This window comes from Scyliorhinus canicula, chromosome 4 (assembly GCF_902713615.1).
Source record: "Scyliorhinus canicula chromosome 4, sScyCan1.1, whole genome shotgun sequence".
NCBI classification, from domain to species: Eukaryota; Metazoa; Chordata; class Chondrichthyes; order Carcharhiniformes; family Scyliorhinidae; genus Scyliorhinus; species Scyliorhinus canicula.
The window spans coordinates 18,453,735-18,476,924 of record NC_052149.1 but is presented as its reverse complement, the minus strand read 5'-3'; the positions used below and the strand labels follow the sequence as shown (position 1 = coordinate 18,476,924).

General features: G+C 42.9%; 1 protein-coding gene across 4 annotated transcripts in view; it reads right to left on the bottom strand.

The window, feature by feature from the left end:
• Window positions 1-332: 332 nt before the first annotated feature.
• Window positions 333-23,190, bottom strand: part of znf326 (zinc finger protein 326) — a 45,519-nt gene continuing 22,661 nt past the window's right edge. The window contains exons 5-13 of one of the 4 annotated variants that reach the window (XM_038793795.1): window positions 18,498-18,666; window positions 16,532-16,587; window positions 14,388-14,490; window positions 14,197-14,311; window positions 12,906-13,053; window positions 6,346-6,448; window positions 4,221-4,351; window positions 3,428-3,523; window positions 333-1,164 (exon numbers count right to left, since the gene is read on the bottom strand). In XM_038793795.1, the coding sequence (XP_038649723.1) occupies window positions 1,027-1,164; window positions 3,428-3,523; window positions 4,221-4,351; window positions 6,346-6,448; window positions 12,906-13,053; window positions 14,197-14,311; window positions 14,388-14,490; window positions 16,532-16,587; window positions 18,498-18,666 (1,059 nt within the window). In that variant the 3' untranslated portion in view covers window positions 333-1,026. The remainder of the gene's footprint in view (window positions 1,165-3,427; window positions 3,524-4,220; window positions 4,352-6,345; window positions 6,449-12,905; window positions 13,054-14,196; window positions 14,312-14,387; window positions 14,491-16,531; window positions 16,588-18,497; window positions 18,667-23,190) is intronic. The other 3 variants (XM_038793796.1, XM_038793797.1, XM_038793798.1) reach the window with 3 other exon arrangements.

Sequence of the window (23,190 nt, the reverse complement as noted above, 5' to 3'; positions counted from 1 at the left end):
CAAACCTGGGGCCTCGGCGCGGAATTGTATGTTACCCGATGGTGGAGGCCAGTAGCAATTTTCGCCAGCTTCACATTACACCGGTAAGTGGGAGAATACTGGGAGCCTGGAGAATCTGGTTGAGGCATATTTAGAAGAGGATTTAAATATACTAATTTGGTTTACGTTTGCACCAGGGAAGATAAACAGACTGTGCCTCATTAAGGGACATTAAGTGTGCCTCCCTCCCAACTTTGGAGATGATAACCATGTTGCACACTCTTCAATATTTACTGCAACTGGAGAAAGTGATCATGCAGCTGTCGAATATTTAATTTTGTTCGCAAAACAAGTTAATAGATTACATATCTAAAAGTCTTTATTGCCATTAGTAGCGTACAAAGGTATACATAGAATAACATCAATGAAAGGTAAAGTCAGACTTTGACTTTACAATACAGGTAAACAAGCAAAATCTTTCAATACGAAGCAGTAGTCGCTTATCAAACTAGTCACAACTGTATTCTAATTATTACCAATATAAATGCCCAAGGAAAATTACAGTATTTCCTTACCTTTCTAAACGATGCAACAAAGAAGCACTGGGTAACTGAACACTACAAAGTTCTAAACAACGTACATACTAAGATGCTTAAAAAGTTTTGTTTTTTAAAAAAAAGACACCAATGAAGATTGTTCAGTATTGGCAAAAGCAAAGGGCCCATTGAACACATTCCCCCTATAATGCAACTCACTTTTGACTAGGTTGTTCATTCCTCAGTCTTAACATTTCTTTAGTATTTAGAGCAGTTAGCATTTTCTCTACTAATACATGGTTATTCGTGGAAATCTAACACTATTTTGTTAACAGAAAACACTAATACACAAGCCGCATAAAAAGCATTTCAGTTACAATCAGCCAAGGAATATTAAACCACCACACCAGTGCTTTAGGAGACTAACAAAGCAAACATATTTTTCTCCATTACAACTGCATTTTTACAGGTTCAGTATTGATCAGATTATTGCATCCCCAATCTGAAGATGTTACTGACTAATTGGTTCACTTGCAGCTTCCTCCACATCGGTCTTGGCTTCATTTTGTTCTGGTGCTTGCTCTGCTGCTTGATCTGGCTGGTTTTCTTGCTGCAGTTGCTCCTGAGGATTTTCAAAAGGGTTTTCACCCTGCACACAAGCAAGAAACCAAATTGTGATTATAAAATTATTTTATGGCTCAGTCATTAAAGGGCGAGCTACAGGAAAGCTAACCAAGCACTAGGTTTTATTTCTAGAGGGACAGAATTGAAAAGTAGGGAAGTTATGCTAAGCTTGGAGCGAATTTTGTTGAGTTCTGGTTGGCTTATTACAATAAGGATATAGAGGCACTGGAGAGGGTGCAGAGAACAGTTACAAGGATGATACCAGAAATGCCTGGGTATACATGTCAGGAAAAGACAGATAGACTGGCCCTCCCCTCTCACAAATAAATGGCTGAAGAGCAACCTAATAGAGGTCTTTACAATAGAGGCAATCATTATGATTGTTGCTAAGAAATGCAACATGGAATTCAGAAGAAACTTCTTCACTCAGACCTATGAAAATGTGGAAAACACTGTTACAAAGAGTGGTTGAAGCATGATACAGATGCATTTATGGGGAAACTAGATAAGCATATGATGGAAAAGAGAAGAGATAGATCGCTATGATGGGAGATTTAGATAAAACAAGGAGGCTCCAGCGGAGCATGGACTGGTTATCCAAATAGGATATATGGCACAGAACCAAGCTATGTAAATATGCCTTAAAGACATTAGATTTAGCAATGAAGAGATTAGATTATATACTAAGTCTATCACATCATCAAGCGTCCATTGTGAGCTAATGTCTCCAACTTGAACCTTATCCGCCTGATTTATTCGATCATTTTTTCCATACCGCCCTCCAAACCATGCTAACTCATTGTGCTGGAACCTATCAATGTTTTGGTATTGGCAGAAACTTGGCAAACAAATGGAGTCTCCTTTCCCCTTGCCAAAGCCACCAAACTAGCTATACATATCACAAGCTGTACCTAAACTATAGAACAGCTCTCATAACAAAGTTCTCATTGATTGAGCACCTCGCCTCCCCCCACCACTTCCAACTTTTGCAAAATGTCCCAACTTACCATGCCACCGCCCTAGATCCCAAGGTAACATGCCAATATCTCCCCTGCAAGGGCAGCACGGTGGCGCACTGTGTAGCCACCTAAGATGGCCACAAACGGACACAAAATGGAAGACTGCAAAGAGTGCAGGGTAAACGGACATGTTAAAGAGCAAACAGCTTGCAGAAGCAATTATGCATTGAAACAATTGCAGAAACCAGTTTCCTGGCAGCTGCAGAGATCAGGCAGCGCTGTAAATGGGAAAGCCGTTAACACAGTAATGGGTGATACCGGGCAGTCCCAGGTACAATGGATACAATTAAGTATCAATTGATACTTTTAATAGCAGCCCAGACACGATGGAGCCAAAGAAGCCCAGGATAATGGGTCCTAAGAACCACCCCAGCCATCAAGGAACAGCCCTAGGATTGGGGGGGGGGGGGGGGTTTCAAACCATATCGATTGGGAAGAGGCCCAATCGATCCCCAGCAGGTGAGGAAGCCCGCCCCAAGGGGCGCGGACCCCTGGGACCTATAAAAGAGAGGTCCCACGCATGGTTCAGTCTTCTGATTCTTTCTCCTGATTCCGGCTTCTGAATCCAGCCTCGAGACCCCTGTCTTCTCCATCAGCCAACTGAACTGAAGCCGCCAATAAGTAAGTGCCTAACGACGATCGCTACCTGACCCCGGCATTACTTATACCCTTGCCGACCGATAGTGACCCGAAGCCTGCAGCCCAGAATGGAACGAAGGCCTTGTTCCCTGACCTTGCAGTTCCTTCTTAGATAAGTATTAGTCGTTTAGTGGTAGAAGTAAGTTAGTCTTTAGCGTGTGCATGAGTGTTATTATAATTGTGTTATAATAAACTCTAATTGTTTTGGACTTACTAATTGGTGTACAGCTTTATTGCTTTGAACTTGACCTTGATACTTGTGACGGTGTCTATACGGCACCTGGCGACTCCAGAGCATAGAATTTGAAACAGAGCCAAAGGGAGTGTTAAGCACACTCACCTAAAACGAGCAACAACTGGTAGCACTGCAGCCTCACGGCGCCCAGGTCCCAGGTTCGATCCTGGCTCTGGGTCACTGTCCGTGTGGAGTTTGCACATTCTCCCCGTGTCTGCGTGGGTTTCGCCCCCCCACAACCCAAAGATGTGCAAGGTAGGTGGATTGAACACACTAAATTGCCTCTTAATTGAAAAAAAATGAATTGGGTACTCTAAATTTAAAAAATATATCTCCCCTGCAAACTCTTGACTCAAACAGGAGTGATTTATGCATTTACAACATTTCAGCCTTACCTTTAAGAACATGTCAAATTTAGCCTTTACGGTTGGGTTATTGAGCATGCTGCTGGCTGTGAGGAGACTTTCCCTTCTGACCTGATCATGGTAATTCTGGAAAAAAAAGTTAGCACCAACAGGAAGGAACAAAAATCAGTCGTAGAAGAATGCTCACATTCCCTTAAAGTTTAACAGTCTGCGAGGCAACAATACCCAGGACAAACAAGAAACTTAAATATTCTAAATGCAGAAGTTATACTGAAGCACCTTGGATTTAATTCTTAAATGATAACAGCCTCTGTTAATTTCTATCTAGACCTATGCCAAACTAAGCCCCACTTGCCTATCACATCAATCTCTGCCTATATCTGTGGTGTACCGCTTTCAAAATCTTTGGCCTCATTCACAAGTCTTTCCACAGCTGATCCATCCCATGTCCCTTCGTCGCCCCCCAATCTCTTCTAGATTGACAGCTCAGCCCAAACTCTCTCTTCTTCCCATTTAGAACTACTGCGGGTTCCATATTTGCTCGCGCAGTGGCAAAAATCTCCAGCTATTAGCAGCTTCTCTCTCCCACTTCCTGCTCTTGATTCTGGTTTGGTGCTGGCACCATCTCCTTTCTTTACCGGGACACTTTACAACTATAAAGACACTATGCAAGAGTAACTTGCTATTGGTCAGCTCAAAACTAGTATACTATGCACTTTATCAATAAAATTTATAAATTAATACAAGTTGCAATCTCACCCACAATGAGTTTAGTAAATTCTTGAATGGCGAGATGCTGGCCAAATACTTTTAAAAAAAATACCTTCTTGCTGTTGGTATGTTCATTAGACTTCAAATGCTGCTGTACAGAGTGAAATAGGAAAGGAATATAGGTATTGCAGACTGCACACTGAACAGCTTCAACTCTTTTCATTTGATCATCTGGAGCAACTCCTACAAGCCAAAAGGAAGAAAAGAAAAATATGTTTTAAATAGATTATTCCAAGACCATAGATGCTGAGAAGAGATTCCCATTTTGGACTCCAACATTCAGTTGAAGAACTCAGTTCAAGAATGTACAACTGTGGTTCGATTCCCCCATTCATTGCACCCAGCTTTCACAATGTTATTTAACTATTGCCTTTGAATAACAACTAGGTCTGTTTTGCACGACACAATGTATGAATTCAGTGAAACGCTGCATTTATAGACTGAAAAACACTATCTGCAAGAAGTCTATCATATTGCTACTGCAAAATAGTTGAAACCTGTTCAGCAAATATTTTATTTTTCTTCAGAATTTTCATTGATGGCAAAAATGTCTTGTAGGCTATTCAATACATTTTGGATACAAATATAATTGTAACCAAAAAGATAATTCTGAAGTACAATTTACATATGATCCTTGATGCAGTTCAGACGGATTTCCAGAAAGATTTTGATATAGTCCCACATAAATGGCTGTTAGCCAACTTTAAAACTCATGGAATTGAAGAATAGGGATAATCGATATGTCTTCTAAATGGAAGGAGGTGATGAGTTGTGTCCCATGAGGATCTGTACTGGGGTTTCAACTTTTCATTATACTATATTTATTCAAGGCTTTGATGACTGCTGTATTAAAGACTTTGATGACATTACACAAAGCCATATATCTAATTCTACGATTTTTCATGAAAAGGAAACTGTCAGGATGGCAGCCATTTGCTTGAATATGATTAATCTACCCTTTCAACATGGAGATCATTACCGGTGAAACTTTAATTTTCACATTCTATCTACTCACCTATTTATTATAAATGTTTAAAAAGGGAAATGCCACATTGAGAACTGTTGTATAATCAACACATAGGAACAGGAGTATGCCATTCAGCATCTCAAGCTTATCCTGCCATGAGATTCATGGCTGATCTGTAGCTGAACTCCATATACCTGCCATGGGCCCATATTCCTTAATATCTTGGCTTAACAAACATCTATTATCTTAGATTTATTAACAACTGTCCAGCTTCAACTGCCGTTTGTGGAAGAGTTCCAAACCTCTACCACCCATTGCGTGAAGAAGTGCTTCCTAAACATCTTTCCTGAACAGTCTAGCCCCAATTTTTAGACTATGCCTCCCAGTTTTAGAATTTCCAACCAGTGGAAATCGCCAGTAGCTTCTCCAACGAGGGCAGCACGGTAGCACAGTGGTTAGCGCAGTTGCTTCACGGCTCCAGGGTCCCAGGTTCAATTCCTGGTTTGGGTCAATGTTTGTGCGGAGTCTGCATGTTCTCCCCGTGTTTGCTCCAGATGCTCCATTTTCCTCCCACAGTCCAAAGATGTGCAGGTTAGGTGGACTGGCTATGCTAAATTGCCCTTGGTGTCCAAAAAAAGTTAGGTGGGGTTACAGGGACAGGTGGGGGGATTTGGGGGGGGGGGGGGGGGGGGGGGGGGGGGCGACGCAACGCATGAGCTTAGGTACGGTGCACTTTCCAAGGGACGGTGCAGACTCGATGGGCCGAATGACCTCCTTCTACACTGTATATTCTATAATTCCTACCCTGTCTTTCCGTTAGTATCTTGAATACTTACATCCTGAGACCAGATCAACCCATAACCTTCTAAATTCGAACCAAAACAGACCTACTTTGTGTCATCTCTTCTAATAACTTAACCCCTGTAGTCCAGATACCATTTTTGTAAACCTATGTTGCATTCCCTCCAGGGCCAAAATATCCTTCCTAAGGTGTGTTGCCCAGAACTGCTCACAGTACTCCAAGTCGGGTCTACCCAGGGTTTTGTATAGCCACAGTATCATTAGAAAAATAAATTCCACAGTAATGAACATGCTGTACAATTTTCAGAGGTGAAATAACCAGTGATGTTCGCCACTGTCTTTAAGCTTCACTCGCTGTAAAACCAAACTACAAGTAAAAACAACAAAATTCACAATATACATAACCTACCCATCAAAACATCCTTTGAGAGTTTCTGTGCTGGCTCCTTTAGCTCCTGTTGTTGCAGTTGTTTACGAGCAGCAATCTTTTTATTCTTGTTGACCATTGATGCCTGAATAATTACATTTTCAACAAGCTATTGAAAGTCTTGTTAAAAGACCAATAAAGAAAATTCTATTTTGGAAGGAAATACAATATTCTATTAAATGTAATTAAAATTAAAAGATTAATGACCTAGATGAGATTAAAAACTAGTAATTTGATTAGATTTCAAATGAAATTATAAAACCAGTTGAAAGTGCCGACACAATGCTGTGGAATCAAGGTGATAGCACTTCCAATTCTAAGGTTCAGGACAGTTATCGATTCAAACCCCATACCCAGTCTTCATCTCATAACCTCAGCTGATGCATCCAGCAGAGGGCAGTAGAGCAGAGCTACTGATTGGCTGTTCCGGGGAAATTTGCACACGTGCAGTGCAGTGAGCGTAATTTGAAGGTGTACCTGTGCAAGAGGCTGGAGGTGTTCAAGTGAAGGCAAGCATCCAGCAGAGGGCAGTAGAGCGGAGCTACTGATTGGCTGTTCCGGGGAAATTTGCATACGTGCATTGTGGTCAAAGTAACTTGAAGGTGGTTTGTGGAGGGGCTGTTGTCAGGTGACAGTTCAATCCAAAACACTTCCTCAGTGTTTTTCCCCCCTACCCCCACCTCTAACCAAAAAAAAAGAACAACCGCGGACATTGGGAAGCGGGAGCAGCCTCCGGATTTTCGGCGGGAGCAGGGGCCTGTCGTGAAAGTGAGCGAGTGCCTTTAAATTTGCTTACCTTTCAGCGGGAGCAGCCTCCAGATTTTCGGCGGGATCAGGGGCCTGTCAGGAAGGTGAGTACCTGTATACAAGTCGGGCGGTTGCTAAACCCGAGACACTACACTTGTAGTGTCCCCCACCCTTCCACCTCCTCTAACCTAAGGGGTTGAGGGAATATCAGGTAAGCTATTCCTTTCTTTTTCTTGTTTTATCTAGAGGGGATGGCAGGGAAGGCAGTACAATGTTCCTCCTGCAGAATGTTTGAGGTGAGGGACGCCGTCAGTGTCCCTGCTGATTTCATCTGTGAGAAGTGCACACAACTCCAGCTCCTCAAAAACCGTGTTAGGGAACTGGAGCTGGATGAACTTCGGTTCATTCGGGAGGCAGAGGTGGTCATAGATAGAAGCTGGATGGAGGTAGTTACACCAAAGAATAAAGATAGATGGGTGACGGTGAGAGGGGCTGGGGGGAAGCAGTCAGTACAGGGATCCTCTGTGGTCGTTCCCCTTAGTAACAGGTATACCGCTTTGGATACTGTTGGGGGGGGGGGGGGACTTACCAGGGGTCAGTCATGGAGTACAGGTCTCTGGCACAGAGTCTGTTCCTGTTGCTCAGAAGGGAAGGGGGGAGAGGAGAAGAACATTAGTCATTGGTGACTCCATAGTTAGGGGGATAGATAGGAGATTCTGTGGGAACGAGAGACTCGCGGTTGGTGTGTTGCCTCCCAGGTGCCAGGGTCCGCGATGTCTCGGATCATGTTTTCGGGATCCTTAAGGGGGAGAGGGAGCAGCCCCAAGTCGTGGTCCACATAGGTACCAACGACATAGGTAGGAAAAGGGATAGGGATGCAAGGCAGGAATTCAGGAAGCTAGGGTGGAAACTTAGATCCAGGACAAACAGTTATTATCTCTGGGTTGTTACCCATGCCACGTGCTAGCGAGTCGAGGAATAGGGAGAGAGAGCAGTTGAACACGTGGCTGCAGGGATGGTGCAGGAGGGAGGATTTCAGATTCCTGGACAATTGGGGCTCATTCTGGGGTAGGTGGGACCTCTACAAACAGGATGGTTTACACCTGGACCAGAGGGGCACTAATATCCGGGGGGGGGGGGGGGGGGGGTTTGCTAATGCTCTTCGGGAGGGTTTAAACTAGTTCAGCAGGGGATTGGGAACCTGAATTGTAGCTCCAGTACACAAGAAGCTGAGAGTAGTGAGGTCATGAGTAAGGTTTCAAAGTTGCAGGAGTGTACCGCCAGGAAGGAAGGTGGTTTAAAGTGCGTCTACTTCAATGCCAGGAGCATCCGGAATAAGGTGGGTGAGCTTGCGGCATGGGTTAGTACCTGGGACTTCGATGTTGTGGCCATTTCGGAGACATGGATGGAGCAGGGCGAGGAATGGTTGTTGCAGGTGCCGGGGTTTAGATATTTCAGTAAGCTCAGGGAAGGGGGGGGGGTTGCATTGTTAGTCAAGGACAGTATTACGGTGGCTGAGAGGACATTTGATGAGGACTCGAATACTGAGGTAGTATGGGCTGAGTTAAGAAACAGGAACAGCAAGGTCACCCTGTTAGGGCTTTTCCATAGACCTCCGAAAGATGTAGAGGAAAGGATTGCAAAGATGATTCTGGATAGGAGCGAAAGTAACAGGGTAGTTGTTATGGGGGACTTTAACTTTCCAAATATTGACTGGAAACGCTATAGACAGAGTACTTTAGATGGGTCCGTTTTTGTCCAATGTGTGCAGGAGGGTTTCCTGATGCAGTATGTAGACAGGCCAACAAGAGGCGAGGCTGTATTGGATTTGGTACTGGGTAATGAACCAGGACAGATTTGGAGGTAGGTGAGCACTTTGGTGATAGTGACCACAATTCGATTACGTTTACTTTAGCGATGGAAAGGGATAGGAATAAACCGCAGGGCAAGAGTTATTGCTGGGGGAAAGGCAATTATGATGCGATGAGGCAAGACTTCGGATGCATCGGCTGGAGAGGAAAACTGCAGGGAATGGACACATTGGAAATGTGGAGCATGTTCAAGGAACAGCTACTGCGTGTCCTTGATAAGTATGTATCTGTTAGGTAGGGAGGAAGTGGTCGAACGAGGGAACCATGGGTTACTAAAGCAGTTGAAACACTTGTCAAGAGGAAGAAGGAGGCTTATGTAAAGATGAGACGTGATGGTTCAGTTAGGGCGCTTGAGAGTTACAAGTTAGCTAGGAAGGCTCTAAAGAGAGAGCTAAGAGCCAAGCGAGGACACGAGACGTCTTTGGCAGGTAGGATCAAGGATAACCCTAAAGCTTTCTATAGATATGTCAGGAATAAAAGATTGACTAAGGTAAGAGTAGGGCCAGTCAAGGACAGTAGTGGGAAGTTGTGCGTGGAGTCCGAGGAGATAGGAGAGGTGCTAAATGAGTATTTTTCGTCTGTATTCACACAGGAAAAAGACAAAGTTGTCGAGGAGAATACTGAGATACAGGCTACTAGACTAGAAGGGCTTCAGGTACATAAGGAGGAGGTGTTAGTGATTCTGGAAGTGTGAAAATAGATAAGTCCCCTGGGCCGGATGGGATTTATCCTAGGATTCTCTGGGAAGCTTGGGAGGAGATTGCTGAGCCTTTGGCTTTGATCTTTAAGTCATCTTTGTCTACAGGAATAGTGCAAGAAGACTGGAGGATAGCAAATGTTGTCCCCTTGTTCAAGAAGGGGAGTAGAGGTAACCCCGGTAACTATAGACCAGTGAGCCTTACTTCAGTTGTGGGAAAAGTCTTGGAAAGGTTTACAAGAAATAGGATGTATAATCATCTGGAAAGGAATAATTTGATTAGAGATAGTCAACATGGTTTTGTGAAGGGTAGGTCGTGCCTCACAAACCTCATCGAGTTCTTCGAGAAGGTGACCAAACAGGTGGATGAGGGTAAAGCAGTTGATGTGGTGTATATGGATTTCAGTAAAGCGTTTGATAAGGTTCCCCACGGTAGGCTATTGCAGAAAATACAGATACATGGGATTCAGGGTGATTTAGCAGTTTGGATCAGAAATTGGCTGGCTGATAGAAGACAAAGGGTTGTGGCCGATGGGAAATGTTCTGACTGGTGTCCAGTTACTAGTGGTGCACCACAAGGATCTGTTTTGGGGCCGCTGCTGTTTGTCATTTTTATAAATTACCTGGAGTAGGGCGTAGAAGGATGGGTGAGTAAATTTGCAGATGACACTAAAGTCGGTGGAGTTGTGGACAGTGCAGAAGGATGTTACAAGTTACAGAGGGACATAGATAAGCTGCAGAGCTGGGCTGACAGGTGGCAAATGGAATTTAATGCAGAAAAAAGTGTGAGGTGATTCATTTTGGAAGGAATAACAGGAAGACAGAGTACTGGGCTAATGGTAAGATTCTCGGTAGTGTGGACGAGCAGAGATCTCAGTGTCCATGTCCATAGATCCCTGAAAATTGCCACCCAGGTTTAGAGGGTTATTAAGAAGGCGTATGGTGTGTTAGCTTTTATTGGTAGAGGAAGTGAGTTTCGGAGCCATGAGGTCATGTTGCAGTTGTACAAAACTCCGGTGCGGCCGCATTTGGAGTATTGTGTGCAGTTCTGGTCGCCACATTATAGGAAGGATGTGGAAGCATTGGAAAGGGTACAGAGGAGATTTACAAGGATGTTGCCTGGTATGGAGGGAAGATCATATGAGGAAAGGCTGAAGGACTAGAGGCTGCTTTCATTAGAGAGATGAAGGTTAAGAGGTGACTTAATTGAGGCATACAAGATGATCAGAGGATTAGATAGGGTGGACATTGAGAGCCCTTTTCCTCGGATGGTGATGTCCAGCACGAGGGGACATAGCTTTAAATTGAGGGGAGATAGTTATAGGACAGATGTCAGAGGTAGGTTCTTTACTCAGAGTAGTAAGGGCATGGAATGCCCTGCCTGCGACAGTAGTGGACTCGCCAATACTAAACGCATTCAAATGGTCATTGGATAGGCATATGGACGATAAGGGAATAGTGTAGAGGGACTTTAGAGGGGTTTCACAGGACGGCGCAACATCGAGGGCCGAAGGGCCTGCACTGCACTGTAATGTTCTATGTTCTAGAGGGAATCCTGCACTACAAGTCTTCCTGATGGTAAAACTCTCACACATCTATTCAAGTGAATGCTATAAATCTCATTCCACTAATCAAAGAGCAGGTGGTTTTCTGGCCCACATTTCTCCCACAAACACACCATCAAAAATATCTCAACAGCTAATTCAACTTGCTTCCACAGCATTGCCTCGGCATTTCAACTGATGTGTTCGCTGTATTTCAAAAAAGTCTGAAGTAGATTGAGAATTTAATGCATTTATATATGGCTGTATTGCAAGTATTACATGGATAGGTTACAATCACTCAAACTTCAAAATGCTTTCACAACCTCACATTTCATGCTATGTATCTTTCTGAATGTGCAAACATTCAACAGCATGCAAGCAATTAAAACAATAATCTACATATCACGCTGTTCAGCTTTTCAAACTGCTGTCCAAATTCAATCGCAAATTAAATAGTAAACATAATCCCATTCCTTCAGCTAACTTTCCACTTTAGATAAATCAGCATTTCATACAAAAAAGGATTTCATGTCCATAATAAAAAAGAAAATCAAGAAAGAGAATCTTCTCCATATTTTATTGTAAAAGCCCTGCGGGGTACTAATCAATAGGCAGGCTCAATTTGCACAGTAAACTAGAGCTGTTTAGCAGCAAGGGTATGAATGCCACAGGCTGGAGTGTTTCCGCATTGATTAACACAAGGATCAGTGTAAGAAAATTAAATTATTTAATTCAGTATTCAACCAGCCCCCTAGTGCCTTGTAGCAGAAAAGCTGTATGAACAAGGCTGTAAGTAACGAATCATGCACTTCTGAAGAAAGGATTTGCAGGAAAACTATGTTATGTGTAGAATATCGCATACGTGGGAATTAAAACACGCCAGTAATCTATTCAAGAGGTCCAATAGTTATCATAAATCCAAACAAGAAAACTAAATGATTTTTAACTTGGGTAAGTAAAACAGGAGAACTATTCTTAAATCATGCTTCAAAATAATGCCAAATTCTTCAGTTTATATGTACAGGTCAATTCAGTCTTGGGTTAGGTGTTAGCCATGATACAGTACAGCAGCAGGCGACTTCAGACTTTACCCCAGAGATTTGAGCACACAATCCATAGCCGACGAGAAGGAATACTGCATTACTGGATATGCCAGCTTTCAGATAAACAAAGGCCCCGCCTGGCCTCTCGGGTGAATGTAAAGGATTCAACAGCACTCTTCGAAAAGGAGGAGTGATTGGCCCTGGCCAAAATTTATCCACCAAACAAAACTAGAATCAATTAATCTGCTCATGACGCTCTCATTTCGGTTTGTAGGACCATCGTTTGCACAGGTTTGCTGCCACATATCCCTCCATTACAACAGCTAATTTCCTGTAGAACGTTTGGCGATCCTGAGGCTGTGAAAGACACTACAAAAATGCAAGTCCTATCCTCAAGTTGGCAGCAGTTGTTGATGCAATCTGTACTGATCAATTATGACATTCACCCACACAAATGATTAAAGAAAAACCTCCAACTAGATATTGTAAACTATAAGTGACATGAAATATGATGTGGTATTTGTATGAAAACAAATCTCAAATTAAGTTAGAAATATGTGTGGACTGCTACCAAGATAGATATAGGTTTGTATATATGTATATTCAGTTCAACATTCAAATCACGTTCACAGAAACATACATGAAGGAAGTCAGCAGCTCCTTTTTCAAACTGAATGTTCTTTCCAATGAACTCGAGTGTCTCCTTATGGTAAGGAGTTTCGAGGTGAGCCTCAATTTCTTGTTCCTCGGTGGTTCGAAATTTACAAAGAGAGCATGTGAATGCATTCCTAAAAAAGAAAATGTTCAAGTCAGATGTACAACATACAGAAACTTTGAATTCTACTTTTGTTTTCCGAAATACAGGATGGAATGGTTTTGGAAAGCTGCTGCTCTGCTTCCTCGATAGATTCTAATCTCTGCTCTGAACTACATTTATCAGGTGTCGTAGCGGTATTGCCACTGGACTAGTAATCCAGAGACCCAGGGTAATCAGGGGATGCTGGTCAGAAACCCACCATGACAGGCGGTGGAATTTAAACTCAGCATCCAGAATCAGGGGTCACAATCTGAGGATGCATAGAATCATAGAATTTACAGTGCAGAAGGAGGCCATTCAGTCCATCGCGTCTGCACTGGCCCTTGGAAAGTGCATCCCCCCACCCTATCCCCGTAACCCAGCCCAACCTTTTTGGACAGAAATGCGGTGAGATCATTTAGGATGGAGTAGAAATATCTTCACCCAGAGTGGTCTACCTGTGGAATTCGCTACCACAGAAAGCAGTAGAGGTCAAAACATAGTGGACAGGATACTCCATCCTGCCAGACCCGTTTGCTGGTGCGGCATACCCCCGCCTGCAGCTGAAACCTCCGTCCCGGCAGCTGGCCAATAGGGTTTCCCATTGTGGCCACCCCATCACGTCAGTAAATCCGCATGCGGGAGTGCGCTGCTGGTGAAGCGGAGGAACTTGCCCTACGTGTTTCATGAAGCATTTTGAAATAACACTTCAGGCGAAGGGGATCAAAGGATATTGGGAGGGGGGGGGGGGGGGGGGGGGGGGGGAGAGAAGAGAAGAGAGAGGCGGGATGAAGCTATTGAGTTGGATGATCAACCATGATCATGAATGGCGGAGCAGGTTCGAAGGACCGAATGGCATCCTCCTGCTCCTATTTTCTATGTAAACTTGAATACTACTGTTAAAACCCAGGTGATTCTATTTTTGTCCCAGCTTTATTTTCAATAAGAACCAGTTTATCAACATACCTGAATTCGATATCCTCTTCATGCCATCATGAAACTTATACAAACTGGACTTCCTAATCCATGGGCGCATTAAAAAGAAACTTAATCAATGTTGTAACGCAATTTGTGGCATTTAACTTGTTAATGGCTGGCTTTGGTAATAAGTAGGCACCACTTCATTTAAACGTACCGGTAATCCTCTCCATATTTTTCAGTATTCTTCTCACGTCTACGGCGCTGCTTCTCTCTTCTTGCCTCAAGTTTCTTTTTCTCCTCTTCATCTTCATTTTCAGTTTTCTTTTTACCTTAAATGATGAGTTTTTTTAAATACAAAGTACTAATGAAGTAAGTATATATTTTAGGAAGAGTTAATTTACTTACCTTCATTCTTGTCAAAGCACTCATATGCATCTGGTTCATATGCATCTTTTGTAAAATCTTCATCCTTTGTTACTCGATCCTGAACCACATTTGTTACAGTCTGCTGAAAGGGTACAGAATTAAAACATTAAATAGAAGGAACAATAATAAAGTTTGTAAAGCTGCAGTCTAACTCCAGACAATTTTATGCCTTCCAATAAGCAACAGATGGCTTTTGAATATTTGCAGAGTGCCACTGCAACCAATCTCAGGTAAAACATGGAGTATGGTATAGTTCGACATGGAGTATGGTATAGTTCAACATGAGTATGGTATAGTTCAACATGGAGTATGGTATAGTTCAACATGGAGTATGGTATAGTTCAACATGGAGTATGGTATAGTTCAACATGAGTAGGGTATAGTTCACCATAATCATGTACTTTACCTAAACTTCTAAAATAATACATAAAGCCACATAAAATATAGGGAAACTAGTAGCAGGAAGAGGCCATTCAGCCCTTCAAGCTTGCTCCGCCATTCATTATGATCATGGCCAATCATTTAACTCAATAGCCGAATCCCACTTTCTCCCATATCTATTGATCACCTTCGCACCAAGTACTATATCTAATTACTTCTTGAAATCATAGAACATAGAACAGTACAGCACAGAACAGGCCCTTCGGCCCTCAATGTTGTGCCGAGCAATGATCACCCTACTCAACCCCACGTATCCACCCTATACCCGTAACCCAACAACCCCCCCCCCCCCCCCCAACCTTACTTTTTAGGACACTACGGGCAATTTAGCATGGCCAATCCACCTAACCCGCACATCTTTGGACTGTGGGAGGAAACCGGAGCACCCGGAGGAAACCCACGCACACACGGGGAGGACGTGCAGACTCCGCACAGACAGTGGCCCAGCCGGGAATCGAACCTGGGACCCTGGAGCTGTGAAGCATTTATGCTAACCACCATGCTACCGTGCTGCCCCAAATCAAACAATGTTGCAGCCTCAACTACTACCTGTGATAACGAATTCCACAGGCTCACCACTCTCTAGGAGAAAACATTTCTCCTCATCTCTGTCCTAAATGGTCTACCCCGTATCCTCAGACTGTGATCCCTGGTTCTGGACACCTACCATTGGAAACATCCTTCCTGTATCTATCTGTCCAGTCCTGTTAAATTTTATAGGTTTCTATGAGATCCTCCCGCATTCTTCTGAACTCCAGTGAATACAATCCTAGCCTATTCACTCTCTCCATGTGCATCAGACCCGCTATCCCAGGAATCAGCCTGGTAAATCTTCGCTGCACTCCCTCTATAGCTGGAACTTCCTGCCTCAGATAAGGAGACCAAACCTGCACACAATATTCCAGGTGTGGCCTCACCAAGGCCCTGTATAATTGCAGCAAGACATTCCTACTCCTATACTCTAATCCTCTCATAATGAAGGCCAGCATACCATTTGCTTTATTTACCGCCTGTTGCACCTGCATGCTTACCTTCAGTGACTGGTATACGAGGACACCCAGGTGTCGTTGCACATTCCCCTCTCCTAATTTATGGCTATTCAGATAATAGGCTGCCTTTTCTTGTTTTTTCTACCAAAGTGGATAATCTCACATTTATCCAAATTATACTGCAGCTGCCATTCATTTGCCCACTCACTCAACTTGTCCAAATCACACCGAAGGATCTCTGCATCCTCCTCACAGCTCACCCTCCCACCCAACTTGGGTTCATTTGAAAATTTTCCATTTTATTCCCTCATCTAAATCATTACTATATAGCGTGAATAGCTGCGGTCAAATGAGCTCCCTGCCCATTTGAAAAAGACCCATTAACTCCTACTCTTTGTTTCCTGTCTGCCAACCAGTTTTCTATCCATATTAATACCCCAATCCCATGCGCTTTCATTTTATACACTAATTTTTTATGTGGGACTTTTGTCAAGTCTTCTAAAGTCCAAATACACTGGCACCCCTTCATCAAATCTACTATTTACATCCTCAAAATATTCCTGTAGTACATCGTTTTCATATTTATCATTTTATGCAAGCCGCCCCCCCTCCCCCTTTTCAGCATGATTATCTGTTTAGTACCAGATTAAAGACACTTTTAGACAATCTAGCAATAAGCAAATATCCAGAGACCTTTACCTGAGCCTTTGTTGTCTTGGTCCCAGCACTGCTAGCCTGAGCCTTGGCCACTGAAATAAATTCAAATGGATAATTTTCTGTCATTAAACTAGTCTGGTACATTAATACTAAACTATGCCACACATACATTTCTGATTGTATAAACGGTACAAAGCAATGCTTGATACTTAAAGTTTAATTATGAAGAATTATTAATTTAGTTATGAAGTACAGCAATACCTTTGAAAGTTAGTGTAAAAAAACATTATTTTTTCCAAATATTGATGCTTTATACTACCCTCAAACGATACTTTATTGAACAATCAATGCACTTACTTCATTACATGGTGGTCCTTTTCATAATAAATAGCACACAGGAGTACAAGGACTGCAAGTTCCAACATTTAGAATAAGGGAGCCTTACTTCATAAGTATTGGTGTATTTCTTTTTGTCTAAGTTGATCTGGAACGTACCATAGCAATACAGAAACTGCCCTGTGGCTATTTGATTAACAGCAAACCATTTAGGGCAAGCCTGGAGGTGGATGGGAACGGCCCAAAGCCCACTTATATCAAAAATGCAATTTCATCAGTGTGCTCAGAATTGGAGAAGTTGGATATTTGAGATCACTTTTTCCAACAAAAGGTAATGGGTTCAATTTTAACATGGGTGATGTTTTTGAGGGGCAGCTCTCAAAGCCGGCAGAGAAACAGGCTGGGTATTCTATCCCAGTTTCTGATGCTCTCAACTCACTACGAAGTGGAATGGAGCAAGGAAGCCTAAATGGGCTTTAATAATCCCATTTATTTTCCTACAGGACCATAAGACTGTTCATGACAGATCATTGAACTTTGTTCCATTTCTGGGAAAATTTTATACGTTCGCAGCTCACATACACCAATAATAATCTTTATTAGCGCCACAAGTAGGCTTACATTAACACTGCAATGAAGTTACTGTGAAAATTCCGTGGTCGCCACACTCCAGCGACTGTTCAGGTACACTGAGGAAGAATTCAGAATGTCTAATTCACCTAACAGCACGTCTTTTTGGACTTGTGGGAGGAAACCAGAGCACCTGGAGGAAACCCACACAGACACGGGGAGAACGTGCAGACTCGGCACAGTGACCCAAGCCGGGAATGGAACCCATTTCCCTGGCATGTGAAGCAATAACGCTAACCACTGTGCTGTTGTGCCGCCCATGATTAACTCTGTAACTTGTTTCAATCTTACCTCTCCCATTTCACTGTGCTATGTCTCAGCTCATTGTCCCGTTAAGTGTTAAACAATAGAGACCAGGATTTGAAGCCAGATTTTTCTGATCTTTCTGTCGGGGCTAGATCACAGCTTACAATTTGCCTATTGAGCTATCGGGGAACTTCTAGTAAAAGTTTAACTTCTTATTGAAATGGCAGAGGCAAGACTGAAACAAGTTACAGAGTTAGCCATGGGTGCCAGGTAGCACAACAGTTAGCACTGTTGCTTCACAGCACCAGGTGTTCGATTCCGACCTCAAATGACCGACTGTGTGGAGTTTGCACGTTCTTCCCGTGGGGTTTCTCCAGGTGCTCCAGTTTCCTCTCAGTCCAAAGATGTGCAGGGTAGGTGGATTGCTAGATTGCCCCTTCGTGTAAAAAAAGTTAATCGGGGTTGGTGTGGATTTGATGAGCCGAATGGCCTTCTCTGTACTGTGGGGATTCTACGAGAACGGTGCCCTTGGAAAGTTGGTGCCGTCGTTTACACGACATGCGCAAATAATTATCGATTTTTTTGGCAGACAGTTGAGGGTTGACTTACTCATGTATAAACAGTAATTGCTAGACTGTGACTACTGTTGGCCGAGGTCAAACCTGTGCATTTAACTCGCATGAGAAAATTTACTATTAATTCGGCCCAGAACAAAGCCACACAAAGTTCCTTGAGTCAGTAGCGTTGAGAGAATCAAGCATTCTGCATAAGGCCACATATCAGTACTTACCAGCTGCTTTTAGAGCTTTTTCAGCAGCTGCTACTTTTTGTTTCTTTATCGCAGCTTTGTTGGCTTGTGCCCCTTTCCTTTTCATGCCTCTTCCAACACTCGATGAAAACCCACCTCTGTTGTATGACAGACCACTCCCAGATCTTGAGAACATATCTAAGTCTGACAGCTGTAATGTATTTTAAAAACCAAGCACAAATATTACAAAGCTGAGCATAAACATATGCAAATGTTCATACAAGTCAACCTAGCCAGTATGTCTAAATCTAGCTAAAATCTGAGAGTTTAAAATGCTAATGCTAAACGGTCACTTTTTAAAAGCCAAACATGCACTTAGTTGCACATCATGCAAACTTTGCCTCATAGTAACAAATTTTGAGGAGATAGATTTCACTGTGATGTCAATATCTTATATTTGGAATGTCACTAATATCCTTCAGAATGCTCACCATTGAAACTATTTAACCCATTAGGATTCACCTATCTTCCTTGCCCATTTAAGTTTGTTAGTGCTCACAATCACTGGAGAAATTCAGTTCCCACTTCTCATACATCAAATATTACCACTTCCTGTTACTTTCTTCCCCATCTCCCCACTCCTCATCTTCCCTTTAAAATTACAACACCCAGGTCCTAGTTAAACAATTAAACTATATGTGCAAACAATGGTTCAGATTCTGAATCTATAGAGATGGTTTTTAAAATGACACTTAAAACTGGATCCGACGATGAACGTTAGATCACAGGTTGCATTTATTGCTGCAGGACCTCATTGTCCTGAGGATTATTTTAATTCAGGTAAAATGGCAACTGATAACAAGAGGCTGGCTTTGAAAATCATTCATTCATGAGATTAAAGCATCAGAGGTTTACACAAACTAGTGAATAGAACAGAAAAAGGATCTAAATATACTCAAATCGTCATTCCATTTGAAAGGGAATATTATAATGCAAAAAATGTATATAATAGTGGACTATTTGAGTAACAATAGCATTTGAAAACAGCCCTTCACAAACCAAGAACTTCATTTTTACCTCAAGTGTAGCACACTATGTGCATCACGTGAAAAAATTCTGACTTAAAGAAAATCAACAAAAACTTCTGGAAAAAGTCTAATAATTTTGGAAGCTGTCAGCCCCAGATTTACAAATATTCTGTGTAACGGCATTTTGAATTCATGCAGTAGGAAAGTACATCTGTATAGACCACTCTATATTCTTTAGGGAAAAATAGAAATCACATCATCTTTGGTCTCCCTAGGTCACACCAGCTGTTGACAGGCTACCTTTGGAGCAGTTCCAGCTGTAAACATCCAGGCGCAGGGGAAATTTAGTTCCCCACTCAGCCTCAGGAGATACACAGCAAGAGCCATGGGGGAAGAAAACAAGTCAAAATAACTAAGCTAACTTGTTTCACAAATGCTAATTTAGGACGTGAATCACAACAGATAAGAGGCCTTGTGTAAAATTACTCAAATTTCATTAATTTGAATAAACGGCTCTGCACCCAAATCTATTTATTGATGTTCTGAATTACTTAAGCTTTGTTAGACTGAATTTTAACCTTAAGTGAATTCAGTGATTCTTCAAAATAAATTCTTTGATTTGTGAAGAAATGTTTTCAAATGCTATCATATTTTTGTGTTATAGTGCTCACTTTAAAATACAAAGATTGCAAGCAAATTTTGACCAATTAGATTTTTGCTGTTCTATTGACTAGCTCAAGTGATGTAAATGGAACAACTTTGCTCCCATCAATGAACAGAAAAAAATATTCTCATTTTAAAACTGTTACCTCTGCAGGAGAACATTTTAAAACATCACCAGATGCTTATAGCATGCTTTGTAACTGAACAGATTAGTGGAATTTCAATACTGCTTTTATTGTCCTGGCATTCTTCAAGAGGGAATAAATACACAAACAAACCTGAACCTACTGCTGTATTCTAACTCTCTGGTGAAAAGCATAAGGTAATCTTCTAACAACCCAGGCGGCAAGTAAATTATTTGAACCAGCCAGTGTTGTCTCATCAGAAAATGAAGTAATCTTCCTCCTCTTGCGCTCGGCTCGGCCTAATTCAGCTGAAGGTGCTGCACAGGGCTCACATGTCGGGGGCAAGGATGAGCCGGTTTTTCGGAGGGGAAGACAGATGTGGGAGGTGTTCGGGTGGCCCGGCAAACCATACCCATATGTTTTGGGCATGTCCGGCTCTGGAGGGGTTTTGGAAGGGGGTGGCGGGGATTTTGTCGGAAGTGGTGGGGATTTTGTCGGGAGTGGTTGGGTCTAGGTCAGGCCGGGGGCTTGCGATCTTTGGGGTAGCTTCGGTGCCGGGAGTGCAGGAGGCGAGAGAGGCCGGCATTCTGGTCTCTAGTAGCCCGGCGCAGGATTCTGTTACGGTGGAGGGATACGCGGCCCCCGAGTTCGGAGACCTGAGTCAACGACATGGCTGGGTTCATTAAGTTGGAGGATAAAATTTGCCCTGAGGAGGTCGGTACAGAGGGGGGGGGGGGGGGGGGGGGGGGGGGGGGGTGTTTTGCAGCGGTGGGTTTGTTATGTTATTTTCTTCTTTCTTGTATTGCTATTTGTTATTATTTATTTTTGGGGGGGGGGGGGGAAAGAGTTCTTTTCTTGTTTTGACGTGGAAACACGCCTTGTTTGTTTTAAATTGCGGGGAGAAAATTTGTTGTTATTAAAAAACTTGAATAAAATTTTTTTTTTTTAAAAGAAATGAAGTAATGTTTAATGTTGTAAATGCTTCTTTCTACAGCTTTCTAGTCCCACTGGAAGTTAAGTTATTCCACTTAGTTGGGCAATGGTTGATCCAGGTCTCATCAACCACATGTGGCTCTCCTGCTACTCGAGGGCTCTTGGATTTAGTGGTTGCAGTACTTGTTTTCCACACAATTGTTTTGCAGAAGCAGTTTTCAGAGGTGCAGGGCTACAGTCCAGGGGAGGGAGGCTGTGCTTGCAAGTGAGACTGACAATTTCTCCTCGGGGAACTGCAGCAGCATGAACAGAAATGTATTAAACAAGTAGCCATGTTGCTAGTTTGGTCATCGGTCAAAGTTGTGATGTATCTATTTCATGACGTATTGCTAATAAGGGTAATGGAGTAAAAAGTTTCTGTGCTAATGGTGAAATATCTAAACGCATAGCAATATCAAGAGCTATTCAACTGCATTCCTCAAAAGGAGGGAAATTACATTGGTTGTAAAATTCAAAAATCTTGTTTGTAAGAAGAAATCTTTTCGTTGGTACCAGCTGCTTCGCTCCTGCCCAGACTCGTTCTACAAAGAGATGAGGGAACACAACAAATGGGTAGATGCGGAGAGGATGCTACCCCAAGTAGGTGAAGCGTGGACAATGTGACACTATTTCAAAATAAGGGGTCACCCATTTAAGATGGAGTTAAACAAGAATTTCTTCTCTCAGAGGACCATTAGTCTTTGGAATGTTCGTCTGCAGCAAGCAATGGAGAATAGGTAATTGAAAATATCCATGACGGAGTTAAACAGATTTTTGAATGGCACGGTTTTCCGGGGGGGGGGGGGGGGGGGGGGTAAAGTGGAGCAGCCATGATCTTGAGTGCAACAGGCTCAAGGGTCCAAATGGCCTACCCCTGCTCCTATTTCTAATATCCTTATGGGTATAGAGAAATACAGCACAGAACAGGCCCTTCGGCCCACAATGTTGCACCGAACCTTTGTCCTAGGTTAATCATAGAATTTTGGACAATTTTTCATGGCCAATCCACCCAACCTGCACATCTTTGGACTGCGGGAGGAAACCGGAGTACCCGGAGGTAACCCACGCAGACACGTGGAGGACGTGTAGACTCCACACAGACAGTGACCCAAGTAGAAATCAAACTTGGAACCCTGGAGCTGTGAAGCAATTGTGCTATCCACAATGCTACCGTGCTGCCCTTAAGAAGTTAACCTACACTCCATTATTCTACCCTAATCCATGTACCTATCCAATAGCCGCTTGAAGGTCCCTAACGTTTCCGACTCAACTACTTCCACAGGCAGTGCATTCCATGCCCCCACTACTCTCTGGGTAAAGAACCTACCTCTGACATCCCCTCTATATCTTCCACCATTTATCTTAAATTTATGTCCCCTTGTAATGGTGTGTTCCACCCGGGGAAAAAGTCTCTGACTGTCTAGTTTTTCAAAACACGCAACACATCTTCCTTCCTGACAAGTATCTCCTCGAGCTTATCAGTCTATTTCACAGTCCTCTCCAACAATATGGCCCCTCTCGTTTGTAAATACTGAAGAAAAATACTTGTTCAAGACCTCTCCTATCTCTTCCGACTCAATACACAATCTCCCGCTACTGTCCTTGATCGGACCTACCCTCGCTCTAGTCATTCTCATATTTCTCACATATGTGTAAAAGGCCTTGGTGTTCTCCTTGATCCTACCTGCCATAGATTTTTCATGCCCTCTCTTAGCTCTCCTAATCCCTTTCTTCAGTTCCCTCCTGGCTATCTTGTATCCCTCCAGCGCCCTGTCTGAACCTTGTTTCTTCAGCCTTACATAAGTCTCCTTCTTCCTCTTAACAAGACATTCAACCTCTCTTGTCAACCATGGTTCCCTCACTCAACCATCTCTTCCCTGCCTGACAGGGACATACATATCAAAGACACGCAGTACCTGTTCCTTGAACAAGTTCCACATTTCACCT